This window comes from Tachysurus vachellii, chromosome 1 (assembly GCF_030014155.1).
Source record: "Tachysurus vachellii isolate PV-2020 chromosome 1, HZAU_Pvac_v1, whole genome shotgun sequence".
NCBI lineage: Eukaryota > Metazoa > Chordata > Actinopteri > Siluriformes > Bagridae > Tachysurus > Tachysurus vachellii.
The window spans coordinates 20049224-20069726 of NC_083460.1; the positions used below are offsets into that span (position 1 = coordinate 20049224).

General features: G+C 38.8%; 1 protein-coding gene across 4 annotated transcripts in view; it reads right to left on the minus strand.

Annotated features, from left to right (window-relative positions):
- The window catches only part of diaph3 (diaphanous-related formin 3), a 290424-nt gene extending 269921 nt beyond the window's left edge, over positions 1 to 20503 (minus strand). For 3 of the 4 annotated variants that reach the window (XM_060876191.1, XM_060876199.1, XM_060876172.1), the window contains exons 1-2: positions 20334 to 20503; positions 20032 to 20181 (exon numbers count right to left, since the gene is read on the minus strand). In XM_060876191.1, the coding sequence (XP_060732174.1) occupies positions 20032 to 20172 (141 nt within the window). In that variant the 5' untranslated portion in view covers positions 20173 to 20181; positions 20334 to 20503. Of the gene's footprint in view, positions 1 to 20031; positions 20309 to 20333 lie in introns of those variants that run through there. The other variant, XM_060876182.1, reaches the window with a different exon arrangement.

A 20503-nucleotide genomic window follows, 5' to 3' on the forward strand; every position in this document is an offset into this window, starting at 1 on the left:
GGTTTTTTACACCTGGTCACTTCATGCGTTTTCTGTGATCAGGTAGCTATCCGCTCGTAAAAAGACCAGGTCTAAATGCCCTCCAAAACCTCTGGGACGCATTTCAGATGAAACTGGACAGGTGTAAATGAATGTGGTTGTTCAAGCCACATACGTCAGCGCTATACTCCTCCCAAACAGAAGTACGTCACTCACAGGTGATCTTTCACCCAGGTGTCTCGTCGGGTCTTAAAACGCACTGCTGGAACACCAAAGCGTGTTCCATTTCATTTACCCTGGAAATGAGGTAAAATATATTTGCATTTTGGGTGAGAGTAGAAAGATCGAATCGATATCCGATCCGCCAAGACGCATTTATGTGGCCTAATGTAAATTACAGTTTTAACAAATCAGATAGCTATCGGATCAGAGAAAACACACGAAGTGAACAGGTGAAAAAAAGTCCCAAGTCTCGCGGTGTTTTTGGCAGCTCGTTGTAGCCCGTTGCTCCCAGTAAAATGCGGCCCAAAACGATCAAGCAAATACTACAGCAACTGAATTTGATCTGGTTTTAATCAGAATGGCATTAATTGATGGCAGGTGTGTCATTTACCTACAGGCCTCGTTGTGACTGTGATTGTTGAACTCGTTGTAGGATTTTTTAATTAAACATTTTTATAATTAATAAATATTTGTTTTTTTTCCTGGATTTTTGTTTGTTGGAAGATCGTGAAGATCATTTATGTTGTTATTTCTGTTTTTCTCTTTTAAAACCCTTTAATTCTGTAAGGGTGTGTAGAGATTTTCCTATCCACTGTATGTGTGTAACAGTTCATCTCTGAGCTGATGGACTATTGTGTACAAATATAACGTACATTTCACTTATTTGATTATATTTTATTTTATTCATCTACTTTTATTTTTGCACATGTAAATCATTGTACATTTTGTATTAATTTATTTTATCGCCTTTCCTTTCTATTTTGTTGCAATGGCAATATTGTTTAGGGGTAAAAAGAGAAAAAATAAAGAGGTAGACACAGTGAGGGACTGACAGACGCAGACCTAGTGTGTGAGAGAGGCAGACAGAAATAAAGCCAATATATGCCAATAAAGGTCAAGGAAATGGAGACAGACAGAATATGTGAGAGAGAGAGAGAAAGAAAGAAAGAAAGAAAAACAGACAGACATTTTATTTATTAAAGTTTATTTCTTTAGAACTTATTAGTTCTTTAAACTTACAAAACATTTAGATTGAGGTTTTTTCTTCAATTATTTATGTGATCAGTCAGACAGGCTACTAACTACAGAAAGTCAAAATAAATAAAAGGATTGATTGTGTTGAGAGCAGGTTGTTCTTTCTGCACTGGAGCACAACTTAGAAGAGGGCAGATTTCACAGATGTCATTCCTCTCACACACATGCATGCTAAACAACAGACATGTCCTTTAATGGACATGGAATGATTCACATCTGAAGCCTTATATTCAACAGTTACTGTGTGTGTGTGTGTTCAAATATTGACCAAGATACATCGATGATGCACACTTCTGCATGCACAGACACATCAACCGATAGACTTTAATTAGCATAAACGCACAAGAAAGAACACAAATGTCAACCTGTCTAATGAAGTGTGTGAGGTTAATATTTGTATTCTGTACAGTGAACGACAGACCGAGAAAGAACTACAGACAGAAAGTTTGGGTTTCTGTTCAGTGTCTACTAAAAACTCCTCTCTGTATCCAGACCAGATTTATTTTCTTTTCACTGCTATTGTATTGTAACTGCTATAATGGCCATGCCAATAAAGGTCAAGGAAAAAGAGAGCGAGAGAGAAATGTTTTATATACACAGACAATTCTCAAATTAAGGTTTAGTGAGACACTGTTCTACACACATCTTGAACATCCAAAGAAAGAAAGAGACAGACAGACAGACAGACAGACAGACAGACATAAAGGCAGACAGACAGACATAAAGGCAGACAGACAGACATAAAGGCAGACAGAAAGATTTTACTCTCTCATCAGAGACATGGAAAACCAGAAGGGGGTGTGAAATAAAATAGAGCGTATAAATGTAACCCTTCTCCCTCTGAACTGACCCTAAATCACACTACAGTAATCTTTATTTCTCCTGGAAGTGGACGTGACTGCACTTTAAAGCTTTAAACTCCTGACTGTTGTAAGACTTTACATTTCTCCTTCTGCTGCCTCACCGAGCACACAAGTTTTTAAAAAAGTTGATTAATGCTGTAACGACACGTAATTTTCACGTAAATCTAGGTCATCGAACTGCGAACATTTCAGAGAGTAAGGTCCTTAATAAACAACAACAACAACAATAATAAACTGTCAAACTTTATTCATTTCCACAATTCAGGCCTTTGACAGTCAGAGTGGAGCGTGAACAATGTGCCATCACATTCATACAAGAGCAACAAAGTTAAGAATTAAAAAGCCAGTCTAAGAATCAAGTCACAGACATCAGAGTTTGACAATTTGTCATTTGCTGCAGAAACGGGGAGGAGAAATACAACAAATCACCATTTACAAAAAGTCCCATGTCAAAGACACAGATTTCTGTGGCACAAGTAAATGAGCATTGTTCCTTTGTGACATGAACGCTGTAACAGGAAATGCCTGGACTTCGGATTGACGACCAAATTACACCCATCTGTTGCGTTGGCGTGTAGTATTTGTGAAATGCTGTGATGGAAATATTGAAAATAATAACATAATTTATAATGTTTACAAAAGCTTCCCCAAAAAGAAAAGGCTCACGTCGTCAGCTTTGGGTTATTTAATATTCACCCTACACATTGTACACAAACATATCAAGCCCATTCCAGATGGCGTACGTTATATAAATCAGCCCGAATTTTCAATCTACATTTTCACAGCCTCAGTAAAAAAAAAAAAAAGGCCGTACACACTGGGCTTATGGGAGGTTCCACCATGTGGCGCGTGCATGAGACCGACTTCATTAATAAGGTCAAAACAAAACCGACACACCACAAAACAAACGTGTGGAGCTAGAGATCAATCAGCGAGCCTGTGTGGCAGAAATGCCCTTCATTAAATCCAAATGGGTCAAAAAAGGCAACAAAACACAGTCATTAATGCTGGAACATGCAGCATGGGAAAGATGATTTATTTGGTGAAGAAAACACATTAAAAATGGTGGGAGAACAATCGTGCCACATTCATCATTGGTTTCAGGAGCACACGCCTGTTTGGTTTTACGAGCTTAAATACTGAGTTTTTCTCGTCTGTGTTCATATTCCTTCCTCAAATTCCTGTTCCTGGAATTGTGAATTGGAGACGGCTTAAGAAAAGCTAGGACGGGAAGGAACGTGATTTTTTTTTGTTGAAGACTAAAATAACATCTACAATATTTGTTTAAACAGGTGACGTCTGAACACGACTCGGTAACATTACGAAACACGCAAAATCCGTATTTTAAAAATAATTTGTTCCTCAACTCCTGGGTTGTAGAAACAAGGTGTCGCGTCAGTTCCAGATGGGAGCCGAACATCACGTTGAGTCCACATAAATTCATGAATTTTTAATCTAGTAAAGTGTTCACACACACCGTTAATACGCACAGTTCAATCGTTGCCTTAATTTGGTCCAAAAATTAATTAGCCCTTTAATCAATCGACAGTTGCCTTAACTTCACAAGGACGAAGACAGATGTCGGGTTTAATATGCGGTCTGGAAGAGTAATATTTGCGTTCTGTTTAGGAACAGAAACAAAACCAATCGGAGGACAAAAGACAAAAAGATAGGAAAGATTTCTTTCTTTGTCTTGATTGCAAATGATCTAGTCGAGACTGAAAAGTGGGTAAATATGCGTACAATGGATCGAATGGACGTGTTCGTCAAAACTGGTGGAAAAATTTAATTCTAGTCAGTCAGAATAGCGGATGAACAATGTGTCATTTTGTTCATGCATGAACGACACAATATCAACATTTTGTCTTTCACTGTAGAAAATGAGCATGCTCTGCATTTGCTCCATGGACAAAAAACAAAACAAACAAAAAGAAAATCTAGAATGAAGGTGCCACACTAAGAAAATGGATCAAAAGCCACGCTACAGAGGGCAGAAGTCACTTTTTCGAGATTAATTTTCTTACAACAAAGAGGACTATTTGGCGCAGACAGTTCCCAGCAGTCTACCTCTTGTCTTTCTTTACCCAACGTCTCACTGACGTTTTCTCAGCCTCCTACAATCACACCATCTGCAAAACCCACACATCGCATGCAGATAAATCAGTACGACTCCCAATATCTGAAAGATTCAGATTAGAGTGTAAGCAAGGTAATTACGGAGATATCTTCACACGTTTCCACAGCTGTAACACACACACACACACACCCTGATGAATACTACACATGATAGAAGCAATAGGTGGCTTCTTTTGCTTTCCATGTAGCCAACACATCTGTTGGAGATTGTTCTACCAGTTTGATATTCCTCCCGATTATTACGAAATCTGCCACAGCTGGACACGCAGACCCTGTTAATGTGGTGCAAGTCAGCCAGAAAAATCAAACAAAATCGATCTCACGCTGTAGGGAGCATTCAGAGATGCCTTGGCCTCTACCTACTAGAAATGCAAAGAAACAAAACAAGATTAGTCGTCGAGTTTCAGGGTCAGACAGTAGGAGGTGCTCATTAAAAGTGTGCAACGACAGAGGATGAATTCAGGTTCGCTAATGGGATCAGGATACTCCAAAGCGAGCGGTCATGCTTCACCTCGGCCCGTAGAGCACCGACCACCTACGGTTCATCCACCGACCCAGAGCAGGCTAGTAGCTGAAGGCAGATATGATTTGCGGGGGTTCTTATGTGTGTGAGACAGAGAATGGAGAATAGATTTATTTTATTCCGTGGCTTGTATAAAGAAATAAACATATTCATACATGCGCCTTGAAGGTAGAAAAGGTTTGTTGGCTATGACCTCCATGTCAGGGAGGTGATGATGAATCACGCATATAAAAACAGAATCATAGAGAAGATCATAATGAGCATCCAGGTCTTTTCTGCTTTTCAACACACACACACAGGCTTGGATCATTAAACACCCTCAGCAACGGTGTCCGATACAACGGCTCTGTTTCGATACAACAGCCCCACAGCATTAAAGCCTATTAAAAGCACCTAGTGGTCGACAGCTCATTAGAAACACAGACAGGATCCGCTCTGTACAAAATGACACCGGGTAATTCATACTGAACTTCATTAGGGTAAATACAACCAGCCACAGCACAGCCTGCACCAAAGGGACAGTACAGCAGGCACACAGAGAGGCAAACAATGGCAAATATTTTACAAAAATATGTAAACATCCTTTACATCCTTCTGCATGCAAAAATACCAAATACTAAAAATAATATTCTGGTCTATAAAACAAGTTCGGTTCATAATCCGGATCCACCTTGTAACCCAAAGTTCTTCAGGTAGCCTAACATCAAGGAACAGGGACACAACAGAATAATGATCAATCCCACCAGCATGGGCACATGTGGTGTAACTGAGAGGGAACAATAACCACTGTGCTTGTGCGGTTTGTAAGGAATTACAGGACAGGGTGTGCGGTTATATGGAAATGATGCACCCTGGGGAAGTACAACTCGAAGTTAATTTATAAATGAACAAACACTGTACATTTTAAAAGTATAGCGTTACAAGTAATGTTGTGCAACGTCCAAGAGACAGGTTAGTTCCTGTTATAACTGCATTAAATTCCCTCACCCCTATCCCCTCGAGAGAGTAAAAGTCCTCCGTCCTGAAGACTTTCCTGGGCTGCGAAACTTCACAAAGCGCCTATGACTATTCAAGTTGTCTACTAACAACATCAAAGATTATATGTTTTATGTCCCCCAAATCTGTTTATTAGTAGTGTTAGATGATGAAATGAGTCTACAGTACAAGATTATGACCGGTTACTATAGAAACAATAACGGCATTAATGTGATCCTGTTGTACGTGTTACAGCTGGATCTACTCTCGAGCCGTGCTGTTATACAAAAATCACACACACGCCTTCTCACTAATACGATTTGAGAATCGAAGTGTGCTGTGGAACAGAATGATTTTATTATTATCCCTACATGACATTCCACTGCCTTAATATCCAGTAGAGTTTACTCTGATTATATTACCAGAACTACCAGCTACATAGACGCTCAGCGGCATAAAAGCCATAAAATAGTTAATATTAGGTCATTTTGCTTACTAGCAATGCCAGTGAAGGATTTGACCAAAAGCATGTGATAGAGAGCAAAACTGAAAAAAATCAACCATAAAAACATTAAATATTTGTAAAAGTATTGCATATAAATGTAAGGATTAAATGTAGCCTAGTGTTTTTTGTTTATGTTTACTGTAGATGAGTTCCTGTAATTTCAGCTGACATTATTTCTCCTCCCTGTAATCTCAAACGTGAAATGCTTGTTTACCCGTCTTTATTTCTTTAGGCTATTGGTTCTGGGTGATTAAATCGTTTATCGTAATTATTTTTCAACTGAAAAAACAATCACACACTATTCGAAAGTTAACCAAACATTAAACAAATAGAACTGGTACAGAAGTCAGAATGAGAGAAAAGGCATGGCCTAGTGTTCGTTTGAATGTATATTAGGATGTGGCCCATTTCATCCCGCTCACGTTTGTAATTGAAGATTTATATTACAATCCTATGGAATTGATTGGCTCAATCTGCCAGGGCAACACCTTCAACTCTTCATGTTCCTCAAATCATTACCAAACAACAACTGTGAAAGAGGCCATGGCCGTAAGGGAATACTGAATACTTTTTCCATGATGGGATGTACTCGGTTCCTGCGGTGATGTTTAGGTAGGTGATTTAATCCATGTCAAATTCACTTGCCCGGTTATCTCACGACCGTGTGCTTACCATCTAATATCTCTCAGCCATCGACATGTGAGAATCAATGCTATTCACTTCATCCACGAGTGGCCATAATGTTTTGTTCCACCAGTGTATATAGTAGTATATTATTTAAACTTTGAAAGTCATATAGAATAATGAGCAGCTGTGGAACTCAAAAACATCAATAAACTTTGAACCTTTAGAGGTTTTTCTGGGCATCAGATCTAACCTTGAGTGTAAGCTACTTCCCTTTTTTCACATAAACTGAGAGGGGCGAAAGGCAAGTGCTAAGCCCTTTGGATGGAAACGAGCTGGGCGTAGCAAAGTCCTTATTGAGCACAAAATTAAATAATAAACTTTTTAATGAATAAATATCGTATGCTGGAACGCATTCGCCAATTCCCCACACTCTTTTGCCGTTCCCTCATAGCACCTGTCTAATTAACACGACTTATCACTGTAATTAGCAACATTAGCCTGTTTCATGGGCATACATTATTAATAATTATATGTGTTTATTGGGTCACTGAGATCAGTCGTCTATCATAATAATCTTCAATAAAAGGTCATAGCTGTCAAAGTCGAACGTGGAAGACGGCTATATTTTCAGAGTCAAAATTTGTCAAATGTCAAGCATTGCAGTTAGTGTGTGAAATGTGAGACATCTAATGAATTTTAATTTACATGTCAAGGCATGCGAGATAATCATCAACGTATTATGTCCCTCATAGGTCTTGGAGCAGCTCAGAGAACCAGAGAAGTTATACTTGAGCTGATTAAAAAACATGATATTTTGGTACGATTAACATACGTTTTATTTTTTCTCCCAAAAAACAGACAGAAAGAAATCAGGATTCTAAGTAATCAACAATGACTGTGGTTAGAAAATCCCAAATTACACCAAGCTCTTTGAATCAATGCTGGGTATTTCAACAGAAAAAGCAGGTAGTGTGGATTGTTCAAGTGCAAAATAACAGCTTGAATACGAAAAGCTGGCAAACAAAGCAAGTGTTGTGTTGAAACAAGAAGGGTTCTGAATGTAGTAAATAATAATAATAATAACTAAAATATGTCTTGAACAGATCTTGTTAGTTTGCTAAGCTCAAAAGCAGTCACAACATCTACAGTAAAAGCAAGACCACAAATACTGATCTTATGTAGAAGACTGTGAGAATCTCCCAGACTCATTGTGTAAGGAAAAATATATAATTTAATTCATGCCCTGCTGTATAACGGATCTCTGCTAGGTTCCACGTCAGTGCGTCTCTTCACGCTGCCGACACGTTATTGATTCTTCTAGTGTTACCTTAAAGTTTACCTGACACACAAAAAATGGGTAGAGAAAGCTGTAAAAAATACACAATACATACAATAATTCACACCAAACAAACAGCTCAATTGTGTTCCTTTAATCGTCCTTGAAGTACCTCTGATTGTTTTTCACTTAACGTCACACTGAGGGTAGAAAAAAAAATCTGAAGTGCCTGGTTTCATATCTTGGTTTACTTTTTTTGTGCCGTTTTAACAGGGGTGTGTAGACTTTTTATATCCGTTATACATAGACAGCACCCTCACAACGGCATACGGCTACTCGGGATGCGGCACAGCAAGCGAGCGCAATGTCATTCAATAGACTGATACTGAAATGTTCGCAAGAGATCCATTTCAGCTATGCCGGTTATCTCTTTCTTGCCAGTTTAATTGCACACTGATAACGTATCTTTCAATTATGGCCAATTCCATGACCGTTTTGAGCAAAGGGAAAGAGCTGCAACATGAGGCTTGCTCAAATTAATGAGGTGAACCAAGGACGTTAAGATTTGAATATGTAGGAAGAGTCAGCACAAAGGTGCAGACATATGAATGCCAAACAGATTCTTCAATCAGCCCTTTGTGAGGCGAGGACATTGAAGTCAACGGGATGGTACCGTGGCAAATGCGAGGATCGCTAATCATTTTCACTGTAGTCCATTAAGCTTGATCACACCCACCTGCCACTGACAGTCTTAACCTTAGCCATCAGGATGGAGTAGCAGCATGACCGGCAAGCTCTGGACAACCACATCAACAGCTGCTGGACTGCCATAACCTGCTTCAACACAGGAGCTCAGGACTAGAATCCCACAGTATCAGATAGCTGGAAATATGTGACTGTTTTTGTAAAAGAGAGTAATATATGTGATTAAAAATATTCAAATAATCAAGCAACTATACACAGATCTTAAAAATGTCCACTGTTGAGAAATAGGTGATTTGTGCCCACCACTTTTTTGAGAAATTGTTGTGGATCAGTAAAGTAGGACACAAACCAAGACAAAACAAAGGCTCTGTGTTTTGACCCGTGCCGGTCAAAAGTCAATTATAAATAATAAACAAAAAAGCAGTTATTATGCAAATCACATGATGACAAAGACGCTATGTGAACACATCCTTAGTAGCGTCTTCAAAAAACACTTTCGGGTTGTGAATCAATTCCAAAACAGAAGCGGTTTTCTCTCCCTTTGCTTCACAAATATGGCATGGATAACTTTCGTAACAACACCCAACAACACTGTCCACCTGTCGATGAAAGCAACACTATCTAAAAAGAAGCAGTTGGCTAGCTACACATATCTTGAAAGAAGCATCATTACAGGATGTGTTACTGTAGCTGAACGGCCATGACCTTCTTTAAAAGGCAGGTTTTTAGATAGAACCACACCATATGGCAAAAAGTTAACGGTCACCTGACCGAAACCATTTGCTCTTGAATATTCCATTCCAAAACAACAGCCATTAATATGGACAAGGCCCCACCACCGGTGCTATAACAGTTAAAGGCTTTTTACATGATTTTGCAATGTGAAGGCATGCAGTCAGTTCGATTTAATTCCAGAGGTTTTCAGTGGAGTTAAGGTCAGAGTTCTGTACAGGACACTTCTGTAAAGGATCTTCTAGACCAATAAGACTGGTCTTATGCTGGAACACTTTTGGGCTTCTTAGTTCCAAACAAGGGAAGCTAATGGTACAGCATACAAATATATTTTAAATAATTGTCTGCTTCCAACTTTGTCGTTTGAGTTTCATAGAATTATAAATTATGGGTGTGATGGTCAGGGGTGCACACACTTATTTGCATGCATTTTGTTTACACTAATCATTCATGGATCAGCAAAAAAAATGTTTGACTTGCCAGATCTGGCTCAAGACATGGCTTAAAGAACAGGATTGACGATCCTGCCTCCAGAGGGAAGAACCTAGAAGAACAGAGCTGAGAAGACGGAGGGGCATCTTTGCAACAGATGTTTATGGCAGATCAGGCAAGCAAGTGTGGATTTCATGATGACTAGATGTCAGAAACAAGATGGAAGCTGCATATGGGTGTAGTATAGATGAATAGATGCTAGTCAAGAGATTACCATATTGTTGCTCTTTAATTATATTAGATAACTGATGTGGTGTCGAAAAGAGACACTAGTGTTTGCAATCAAAATCAAACACAGAGTGATCAAGTGGATAACGAGCAGAAGTTGCCGAGAACTGCAGAGTAAATAAACTTTCTATTGAAATATATAAGCAGATAAATCTTGCTACTTGTTAACGCTTGTGAAGTCATTAATTACTCCCTTTTACCATAGAGCCAATTCTCTAATCATTCGTAAATACGCGTTTCAACGTGACGTCCGTCCTGAAATCATCTATTTGACGTTAAGCATCATATATGAACTAGTCTGTAGATCTGTGGCTGTCATGTAAACACATTTCTTTCCATTTAAATCATCCGTACAGCCAAAATAATTAATAAATGCAATAAATGAGATCAAGCCAAAGGGTCTGTGATTCTTGATACAGACAATCAGATCGAGCCTAGTCCGTCCACTCTAATCCAGATAATTAGCTGTTAAGCACATTGTGTATATTCCACAAATAGAGTCCAAGTCATTTTGGTTGTTTCAGGGTCATTCGATATTTCACTGTGAGCTGTGCAAATCCTTATTTCAGCTGGCTATCCCATACCGGCTGACACTGACTACATATAAGAAGGGTAGAGACACCTCTATTCAATATTTAACAGCTTATAGTAGTTAGTGCAGGACTGGTTTTGTTTTTTATCCAGCTCCTGACTGCTCATGAGAAGTTCCGACCAATCCTGGCCCACGACAGCAGTTTTTGTAGGTTGTGCCTGCTCGCAATATATTCTAAGGAACTTGTTCGATTTAATTTCATCATCTGATGTTTTAAAGCACAGGAACCTAGAGCAGGACAGTACACTGAAGTTTGGAGAACAAAGCAAAATTAAGTGATGAGAGAAAAAACACATCCCACACAATATAGAAATGTTGCATTTTATTATTTATATTTATATTATTAGCTTAATAAATAAATGAATGAATGATATAACAAAAAAACCTGCTCCCAGACATTTATTTTTGTTTTGTTTTTGTTTTTTTTAAATGTATAACTAACATTTTTATAACAGCATAACAATATCTGTAATATATTAGAACTGCATATTGTAACATAACTGATCACAACCTCGAGATCATCATATCTACCCAGTCCTGGACCATTCATTGACTTCCGTTTTCGGGGGTTGTGGCAGAAGGTAGGCTTTATAAGGAAACTTTACAGACAAAGTGAACTTTTTTCTTGTTGCCTAACTTGTTAACCATAGGTTTATCTGTTTAGCTGGCTTTAATCCGGCACCATGCAGGAGTCCGTGTCTGCACAGTGTGAGTCGCCTGCAGTGTCTGCTCTCTTTTATCCTGCAGCTCCACAGCACGCTGTTCACAGTGCTGGTGTTTGGTGGAACTGCTTTGAGCACGTCTACACGATTTTACTTTTTATTTCTAAAGCTAACTGTGCTCGATTTTATGCTCGTCTCCTCATTCATTTGCTACAGTTACAAATTAACACGGCTAATTGTTCGAATGAGGCGATCAGGTTTTACTCTCGTAGTCACATTTAAGTCAGATAGATGAGGGAACCTGTAACGGAGTAGAGGGAAGAAAATTACAGTAAAGACTGGAAAGTTTCAATCAGCCTTTCAGGAGCACCACAATGAGTGGAATAAAGTGAAGATGTGGAGGAAAAAAATGAAACGTTAAAAGCTTAAACATTCTCTAGCTGCCTGTTTGTGTACCTCTGAGTTTGTCAGGAACACTGGCTATAGTCCAGTGTTTAGTTTTGCATCCAAAGTATGATGCGGTCTGTCTTAAAGAATTGACTGGGCTGACGCAGTGTCTCTACGGACTTCGCTAGGGTCATTGATAGAGGCAAAGGCAGGCCCAGGGCTGCATAGCAATTCACGCATCAAAGCAGTGATAGATAGGCCTTGGGGTTAGGAATCAGGAAAAGAAACACCAGACTAAAAACACATCACTGTTTCTTCACAATGGCATCAGTATCACTGACACTGCAGCTTTGGAAATGGAAATTCACTTCAGGAGTGGAAATTCATTTACTGCTCAAGGATCTTCAACAAAGCGCATTTAAACTCCTGGTGCTGTTGGGTCTGGTGTTGCCTACACGTTAAAAAGACACTTTATGTTGTATTTTTCTTTGACACTCTTTTCTAACCGATCCTGTTAGAAAAGTCATAAACAAACTACTTTTTATGCCTAGTTTTCAGGCAATAAAATATAGAACACACCAGAGCTCTTTTTTTGGGGTTATCTTATAAATGTATGATGTTCAAACTATATGATATGACCAAAACTTTGTGAATACATGACCATCACACCCTGATGTGTCTTCTGTACATCCCCTTCCAGATATAGTTCCCCTTTTTTATAATAACCGTCACTCTTCCGGGGTTCAGTTGGCGTTCCAGTTCATCATAAAGGTGTTCAGTGGAACCCAACAAAATTCCAGAAAAACTAGGTGATCATTTTTGATGGATGCCAGAGTTTAAAGACATTATAAGCCTGTTATCTTTAGAAAATAACTACATATATTCAACATTTATAACAAATCAGTGTTCCACCTTTCTGATGGTTGATACCACAAAGGCAGTGGACCCATGATATCCAGATTCTGAAACATCTTTTTATATTATTTAATCTTTCTACTATATATCTCTTTGGGGGATATCGAAGAAGTGTGTTTATCCTACGCCCACAGTCTACAAAGGCATTCTATACAAATGTATGCTTCTTACTTAAGTTTAAGCAAGAACCACATATGTGCGTGGTGTTCAGGTGACCACATACCTTTGGCCATACAGCATACAGCTAAACCACAAAAGCTTCATCTGAATTTGCATTAGCACAGTGATTCACAGCTCCACCGCAGTTTGATCCTGTGTGTGACCTTGTCGTGTGATGTCACGTTTCCTCTGGGTTCTTTACATGCTAGGAAGTCGGATATTCTAAATCATAGGTCACTAACAGACCCAGAAGCTGTCCAAACCGGACCCGGACCTACAGCCAAAACAAAAGGTTATGCCGCGGTCCGTGGTCCGGATTGGACAGCTTCTGGGTCCGGACCCGGACCTACAGCCAAAACAAAAGTTTATGATTTAAAACTTGACGAAGCGCTTCTATTTTAACCGGCGCAGCTTTTGCAGTCTTTACGGTAGTGGTAGTGGAAACGCACAGACCAATCAAGTCTGTGCATTCCTGAAGTAAACACTGCGACTCAACAGTGCAAGACAGATGAGAGAGAATTAGAGTAAAGTTCTTTAAGTGACAAATATTGTCAAAAAGTTTTATTTATTTGATTTGACAGTCAGGTATTGATTGCTTGCAGATGTTGATACAACTACTAGGCTACTTAAATATATATCACACTAACTAGTTAGACATTATGATCTTCCGGAGGTCCTCTTACTGGACCTCTTTAAATTTTAGTGGAATACCTCTGTTCTAAATTATGTCTGTTTGTGGATGTGTTCATGTGCATGGATCCATATATTCATCCAGGGTGTATTAAACCTTGCAGCCAGGATGAAGTGTTCCAGCATTAGGAAGCTGGATATAACTACATATAAGCCGCTCACTGCAAACTATAGGAGACGGATAAAAAGGTGCGTAGTTAAGTGCATTTTATTAGATCAGACATTATATGATCGCTACTTGTATGAATGTCATACGTATATAAATGTTACACATATTTCACTCTATATTCTCTTCTTCTGATCAGCTGAAATGCAATTTATTTTGAAAGAACAACAATAAAGTGTTGGCCTCCATATATCTACCTGCCCCCTTGTTACACAGACAGCTAAAGGTCTCTCTACTGACCTGAACAGCTATAAAAGCTCTGGGTTTTTCCAAAGTTCATTTCCGCCGGCTCTCAGGAGCAGTTCTCAGGAGCGGCTCTGACAAACAATAACAAGCCTTTTAGTCAGAGCTCCTTTACCTGTACAGCCAGCGATGGTACTGTAGCCCACAGCAATTTTACTCAGAAGATTTTTCTTCACAAAAACAAACTCTTCGGATTTTCTTCACTTTTTTCTTTTTTATGTTTAAGCAAAAGTGCACAGTCTTTACGTGATTGTAAGATTGTCCAACGATGATCAATCTGATTGGCAACACATAAGCGAATCTTAGCCTTGTACAAGACAACAAAGGAAAATAAACAGTACATGAAACAAACTTAAATTATGTTGATCTGCTTTTATTTTAGTTTTCAGTATTGAGAACATCTGGTGATGGACAGATGTTCAAGTTGCCAGGTGTGTAAAACTGCTTAAAAACCTTAAAGTAAATTTTTAGGGCTTAATTAGTATAATGGACATATTGTAGAGATGGAAACCATCTGAAACAGTGACAGGCATCAACAAAGTTGAAGAACCATGCCAGTGCTGTCTGCGTAAAACAAACCATGAAGATTATAGCGTTAGTCATAGAGACGGATCGTGCTGTGCTTCAGAGAATGTCTATAAACACGTCTCGGCTTTACGTTATTACCACATGACGCATGAACAAAATTTAAATATAGCTTATTGATCAAAGATAAAGCACGGCAAAGAAGCATTTAAGGCACTTAATACTTAGAAAACGATTTTCTTTAGACCAGGAAGTAACAGTGGCAGCTGGGGCAAAGAGCCACAGTAAGTTAGGAAGTGCAGACGTAGCTGTTTCAAACACTGAGTGGCAGGAGCTAAATAAGAAAATTAGTTTTTATAGCCAAAAAACATAGCAGAAGAAAAAATAAAAGAGAAAATTGGACATAATTGCAGTGACCTTGATAGTTCCACTCTGTTTCTCTGGCATTGTTTTGTTTTGCGCTGTTTGGAAAGTCAGATCTTTTCATTTTGTTGAGTGCTCAAATGTTAACTGCACCATTAGGGCGGTCGGACATGTTGTGATAAACCATGGGTATTGCTGGCAGCTCCTGTAATTGCTTCTCCCGAATTGGTTCTGTTCAATAAGCACCATGGTGTCGTATTGCCTACCAATGAGGCAAGAACAGCTTCCATTTCGACCCCTCACCTCTACGAGCCCAAATACACTCTCTGTTTCTCTAAGAGCAGGTTTCATCTCTGTTTCTTTCCTTTGCTCATGTCCCTGGGTTGTTTGCTCATTGCCATCCTGCAGACAAACAGGCGCTAGACCCCAGGGCAAAAATAACAAACGTTAATGGCCCGAAATTTAATCCACTGCAGAGTTCAAGGCACCTGAACTGATGATGGATAATTCATAAACTTTACCACACCGACTCGAGAGGTGGTGTTGAAATAACGGGAGAATCGGAGCTCTCGGCATAATCACCCAGCTGTTTCTGTGCCAGATGTAGAAGGCCAGCAATAAAAGCGAGGTGTAAATTGTTTTTTTCTACCTTCCCGTGGTCCTCATTCAATTTTTCTTCCACCTGAACAACTCCTTGCTTGTCCATAAATGAGGAATCAATCTGCCACCATAATTGGTGGTAATGCCTCCCGTTTGGTTGACCCTCAGCGTATTATGTTCCCCTGTCGGCACCATATTGTGGGCTTCGCTGAATCCATTTTTCTCCATCTCTTGCGCTTCTTCGTCATCTAGTTCTGTCTCCATCTCTTATAACAGCCAGATGGGGACGTTGTCTGTTTAAACATGGACAATGCATTCTAAGGTGTAGCCCTAAATGTCGGCCAACACGCTCCGACACCTGCTCTCGTAACTGCGCCTGATTGGCTAAACCGAGCGGTCTGACTCATTCGGGGTGGTTCGTTTGAACACTGTCAAAGGTTCTTGCCGGTCTAACATATGATTAACTTATGCTGCGGATGAGTTAAACAACCATGGGCGACAAGGTTGACTTGTCTGCCAGCAAGTGCATGTAAGATTCCCCTTACAGCTCATTGTGTAGATCTACCATTCTAGCACATGCAGCTCTGATCGGTCATCTAAACACAGGTCTAATCATTTAAAAGCAAGAAAGAAAAGCAGTTGCAAAACATTGCAGTTTCTTTAGTGTAGCCGTAAATACACACACAAAATAAACGACACAAGCCAAGACTCTCAGTTCCAACTAGAATGACTAAAAACTAAATAATCTTAAAAGATATAAAATAACAGCTTAAGTATTCTTTTTCTTCACTGTTGCTATTTTCGCAGCAATTATTTTAATTAAAAGGTGGGTTTTTGAAATTAGGGTTGACGATGAACCTGTGTTTTGTTGTCTCGAATCCTTTTGAACTGGTAAACAAACAGCACACAGAAGCATCATTATATTGTATTACTACAAATGCAGCATGCAGTGCATCCACCTCACATGGAGAGCAGAATTAAGGATGGGGTTTGGTGAAGATGTACGGGTGCCGAAATGATGTGGTTATGAAAGCAGGAGCAAAAAAAATGTTCCTCTCAATAGAAATGAAGTCCCCCCTGCCCCCTTGCTGCTGCCTGTTATATGGGTTTAAAGTGCCACCTAGTGCTCTTTGTGCACATTACACTTCAAATTCAAGGCTGGGAAGTATTATTTAAATTAAAAAAAGCTATTTACAAGAAGTAAAATATGCTCCACTTCCTGTTTTTTTCCTTGTATTCTTCACTAGCTTTAGAGTCAGGATGTCGTGCCACAGTATTTCACCACTCTAATTCATGTGAAAAAAAATCCTGAATGCATCAGGGCAGAATAAATGGAGGTCTACACAAGAAAAAAAAAGCATTCTTGATATTTTCTTGTGTGTACTCTCAGTTTATGTCACATTAATATATGGCAAATAATTATTTTTTCATATCAGGACCTAAACGATGAACGATGCCTGGAACAAACACGATGTCAATGTGATCTCCAGAGAAATTCAGTTCATATATTATGAATTTCAAAGAACTTGGATATACAGTCACAAACACTCCTCTACACGTGTGTATCCATGTCAATCATGTTATAGCAGCGCCATTAATAAAATCACCAAGAGACAGGTCGAGAGCTTCTATAAAGCTTCACATCGATGATCAGAAAATTGTAAACTCACTGACTCTGGTGCAAGAAGGACTGGTTTTAGTGTTTCAGAAACCGATGATCTCAGATATATAAATCATACAAATAACACAACAGACTTAAATTCTACCTTCGTTGATCTAACAATGTGAGGATGACTTAAATCTTTAGGGTTTGCTGTCTACTGCGAGCGAGCACAAAAAAACTCTCTTTAGCACAATTCAGCAAATGGACCCAAATCTGGATGAAAATGTATTGGACAAATCTGTCCTTATTTGTTATCGTTTTAATATCTCTTATAATCCATGCCTACGGCCGAGGTATAAGAGGTGAGCTGGTTTAACAGATGATTTAACTGAATGATATAATTCTATTAGTTTTGTTTGGACATACTGAAAATGACCTTCAAATTAAACTTGTCACATCTGTGGCTCTGGCTCAGAGAGCGTTCCACGGGTTTGAAAAGAAAATGAACTTCTAATTACACTGTATGAAATGAAAATGAGAAAGCATTTTCTCGGGAATGTTCGCATATCTCCGGCTCACAATATCTATCTGAATTGCCACATTTCTCTCCTTCCTGTTTCTTCTTTAGGGCGAGCGCATCCTCTGCCTCATTTTATATATAAAAAAAAAAAAAAAAACACACACACACACCTCAACACCGGTGAGTTTGTAAACGACACAGATGATTTTTTATTTTTTTGACCCCAAGGTATTTTATGAAAGTAAATTAATCATCTGTGCAGGCCTGGATTTTACAGCACTAAGAGAATTTGCTTAAGCCCGATGCAGAAAGATGGATGATGCACCAAATTCTATGGAAATAGGAATAGGTGAAGTTGGACAAGGTTGCTGGAAAACTCATAGAACCAAGACCAAAAACCGGCAATATATAAGCAGCACATCAGTTTGTCCATGTGGTTGATGTAAAGGTTACTGAGGCTCAACACTGCTTTCACAGGCACAGGAATCCAAGTGGATTAGTCCGTCTTATCCTTATCAGCTTTATCCTATGATTTAACCACTACACCTCCTCAGACTATTACAGCAGCTTGTCTCGTAGCACGATAAACACTTATTAAACCATCCAGATGTCCAGATGTTAAACGCTTCCTGAATAGTAACACAAACCTTATAAATGCTTTAGAAGAGGCACGTCCCCGTGTGCTTGGTCCGCATTTTTAAACGGGAAATAAAATAAAATCAAAAGGAGCCATTACAATGACAGCTAATAAAGCATTACTTTATATTCATACATGAACGTTAAATACTCAGTGTGATCATCCGACATCCTGTGGTCATTTTATTGCTGTCCAGATGTGAGAGTTTTGTCACTGAGGCGATTTTATTACATACGCTATGATCATAAACTTATTCAGTCGGAATAAGGAGTTAAACAAATATAGAATTTAAAAGAATTAGGTTAAATAAATATAAATGTATATAATTATTTTAAGCTAAACTCATTTGAATAAAATGCAAAAGTATAACTTTTAAAATATTGATAATATTCCTTTCTGCTGAGATTCGGTAGGTTTTAATGCACTGTAAATCAGACTTTCATGACCAGCATTAATCTGTTAAATGTCTACGTCCATGGCGGTTTACTACAGAGCAAGTCACAACATCGTGTCATAGTTTACTTGCACACTGATGTGTTTTTATTCCTCTTATACCATTATTTTAACACGTTAGTAAGAATATTTATTTTTAACAAACACACCATGTTTTTATTGACTATTTACAATTAATGTTGCTGAACATCCAGGAGACAAGTTAGTTAGTAATATCTACCAGAAAGCACAAATCCCTTTGTCCTAAAGACTCTCCCAGCGTGACTGTTACAAAGCACTGAATCCTTACAGAAATCTTCACCTTCGTCAAAAACTAAACATTTTCTTAACAAAAACACACTATACGTAGATTATGTAGATCACACACCAGACCCCATGAACGAGTGAATAATAGCATTATGATTGGTCGTTCCTTATAGCACGTTAATCTACATAAAGTCTTTGTAAACTATACCTTGAGTATTTTTATTCCATGTTATTTATATAGAGTATTACAATAAATCGGAACATGCCATATTTAAAAGAAAAAAGACGTACACTAAATGGGCACTTCATAAGGTTTGTGGACATCTGATCATCACCTGGATCATGCACAGTGTTTGCTGTCATAACAAGTTCCAATTTTTTGGGAAGGATTTGTTACATGATCATTAGTGAGATCAGACACTGATGTAAGTGTGAGGAGGTCTGGGGTTCAGCTGGTGTTCAGTGGTGTTGAGTCAGAGTCAGGGATCTGTGCAGGACACTCAACTTCTACTCCAGAGCTACTTTAAATTAAATTTAACTGAAACACTTTCATTGAAATATTTCACTCTATAAAGTTTATATTCTATCAGAGATAAAACAGTGATGATCAGACAACGAATAGCATCAGAGCAATATCTTAAAACTGAGAAATTTATTTTCATAAGAATTGTAAAATAAAGGACTAGCACCTCCACCCCCAGCTTGTCAAGTAAAAATATGTGTGTAAATGCACAACACCGACTAAAATATCTACCTAAGGTCCAAAAGAGGAATATTTTAAGTTGTAGTATTAAGGTTTACGGCTAGTTTGTTTGGTCTTCATGGTGTTTTTTTTTTTTTTTTTTTACCCCAATCTGGCAACACCTTCTTACCCGTTATAGAACAGCCTATGTAGCATGTAGGGCTAACAGGAGCACGGACTGGGACGGAGCACAAACACTTTTATTTTGTTCTAAGACATAATATACTCACAAACTTGCTCTTTTTGTCCGTGTCTTCGCTGCCCCAGGTGCCGTACGGTGCTGGTGCAGCGCCAGCGAAAGCCCTTTTCCGCTGCGGTTTGTTCTCTGTTCCCTGACTGGAGGAGTCACAGCGGCGCTGGTGGCCGTTCATCACGTCTAACTGTATAATAGCACAAATGTCAGCTGTATTCACTCGGTCACATTAACACCTAACTGTAGACATCACCTCAAGCCTTCAGCCCTCAGATGCTAACCGAGTTAGCTTACTGACAGCTAGTCTATCTTAGCTTATCTTAGCTTAGCGTCGTTTACCTCAGCTGTCGTTAATCCAACGTCTGGTTCCTGTATATACACGTAATGATGTATACACAGATATCACTTAACAAACACGTATTCGCTTACAAACAATGTAAAGTTGTAGAAGAGTCAAGTCTGTTTACTGAGGCAGAGAAAAAAAATCAGCTACGTCTGAAAATCCCGCC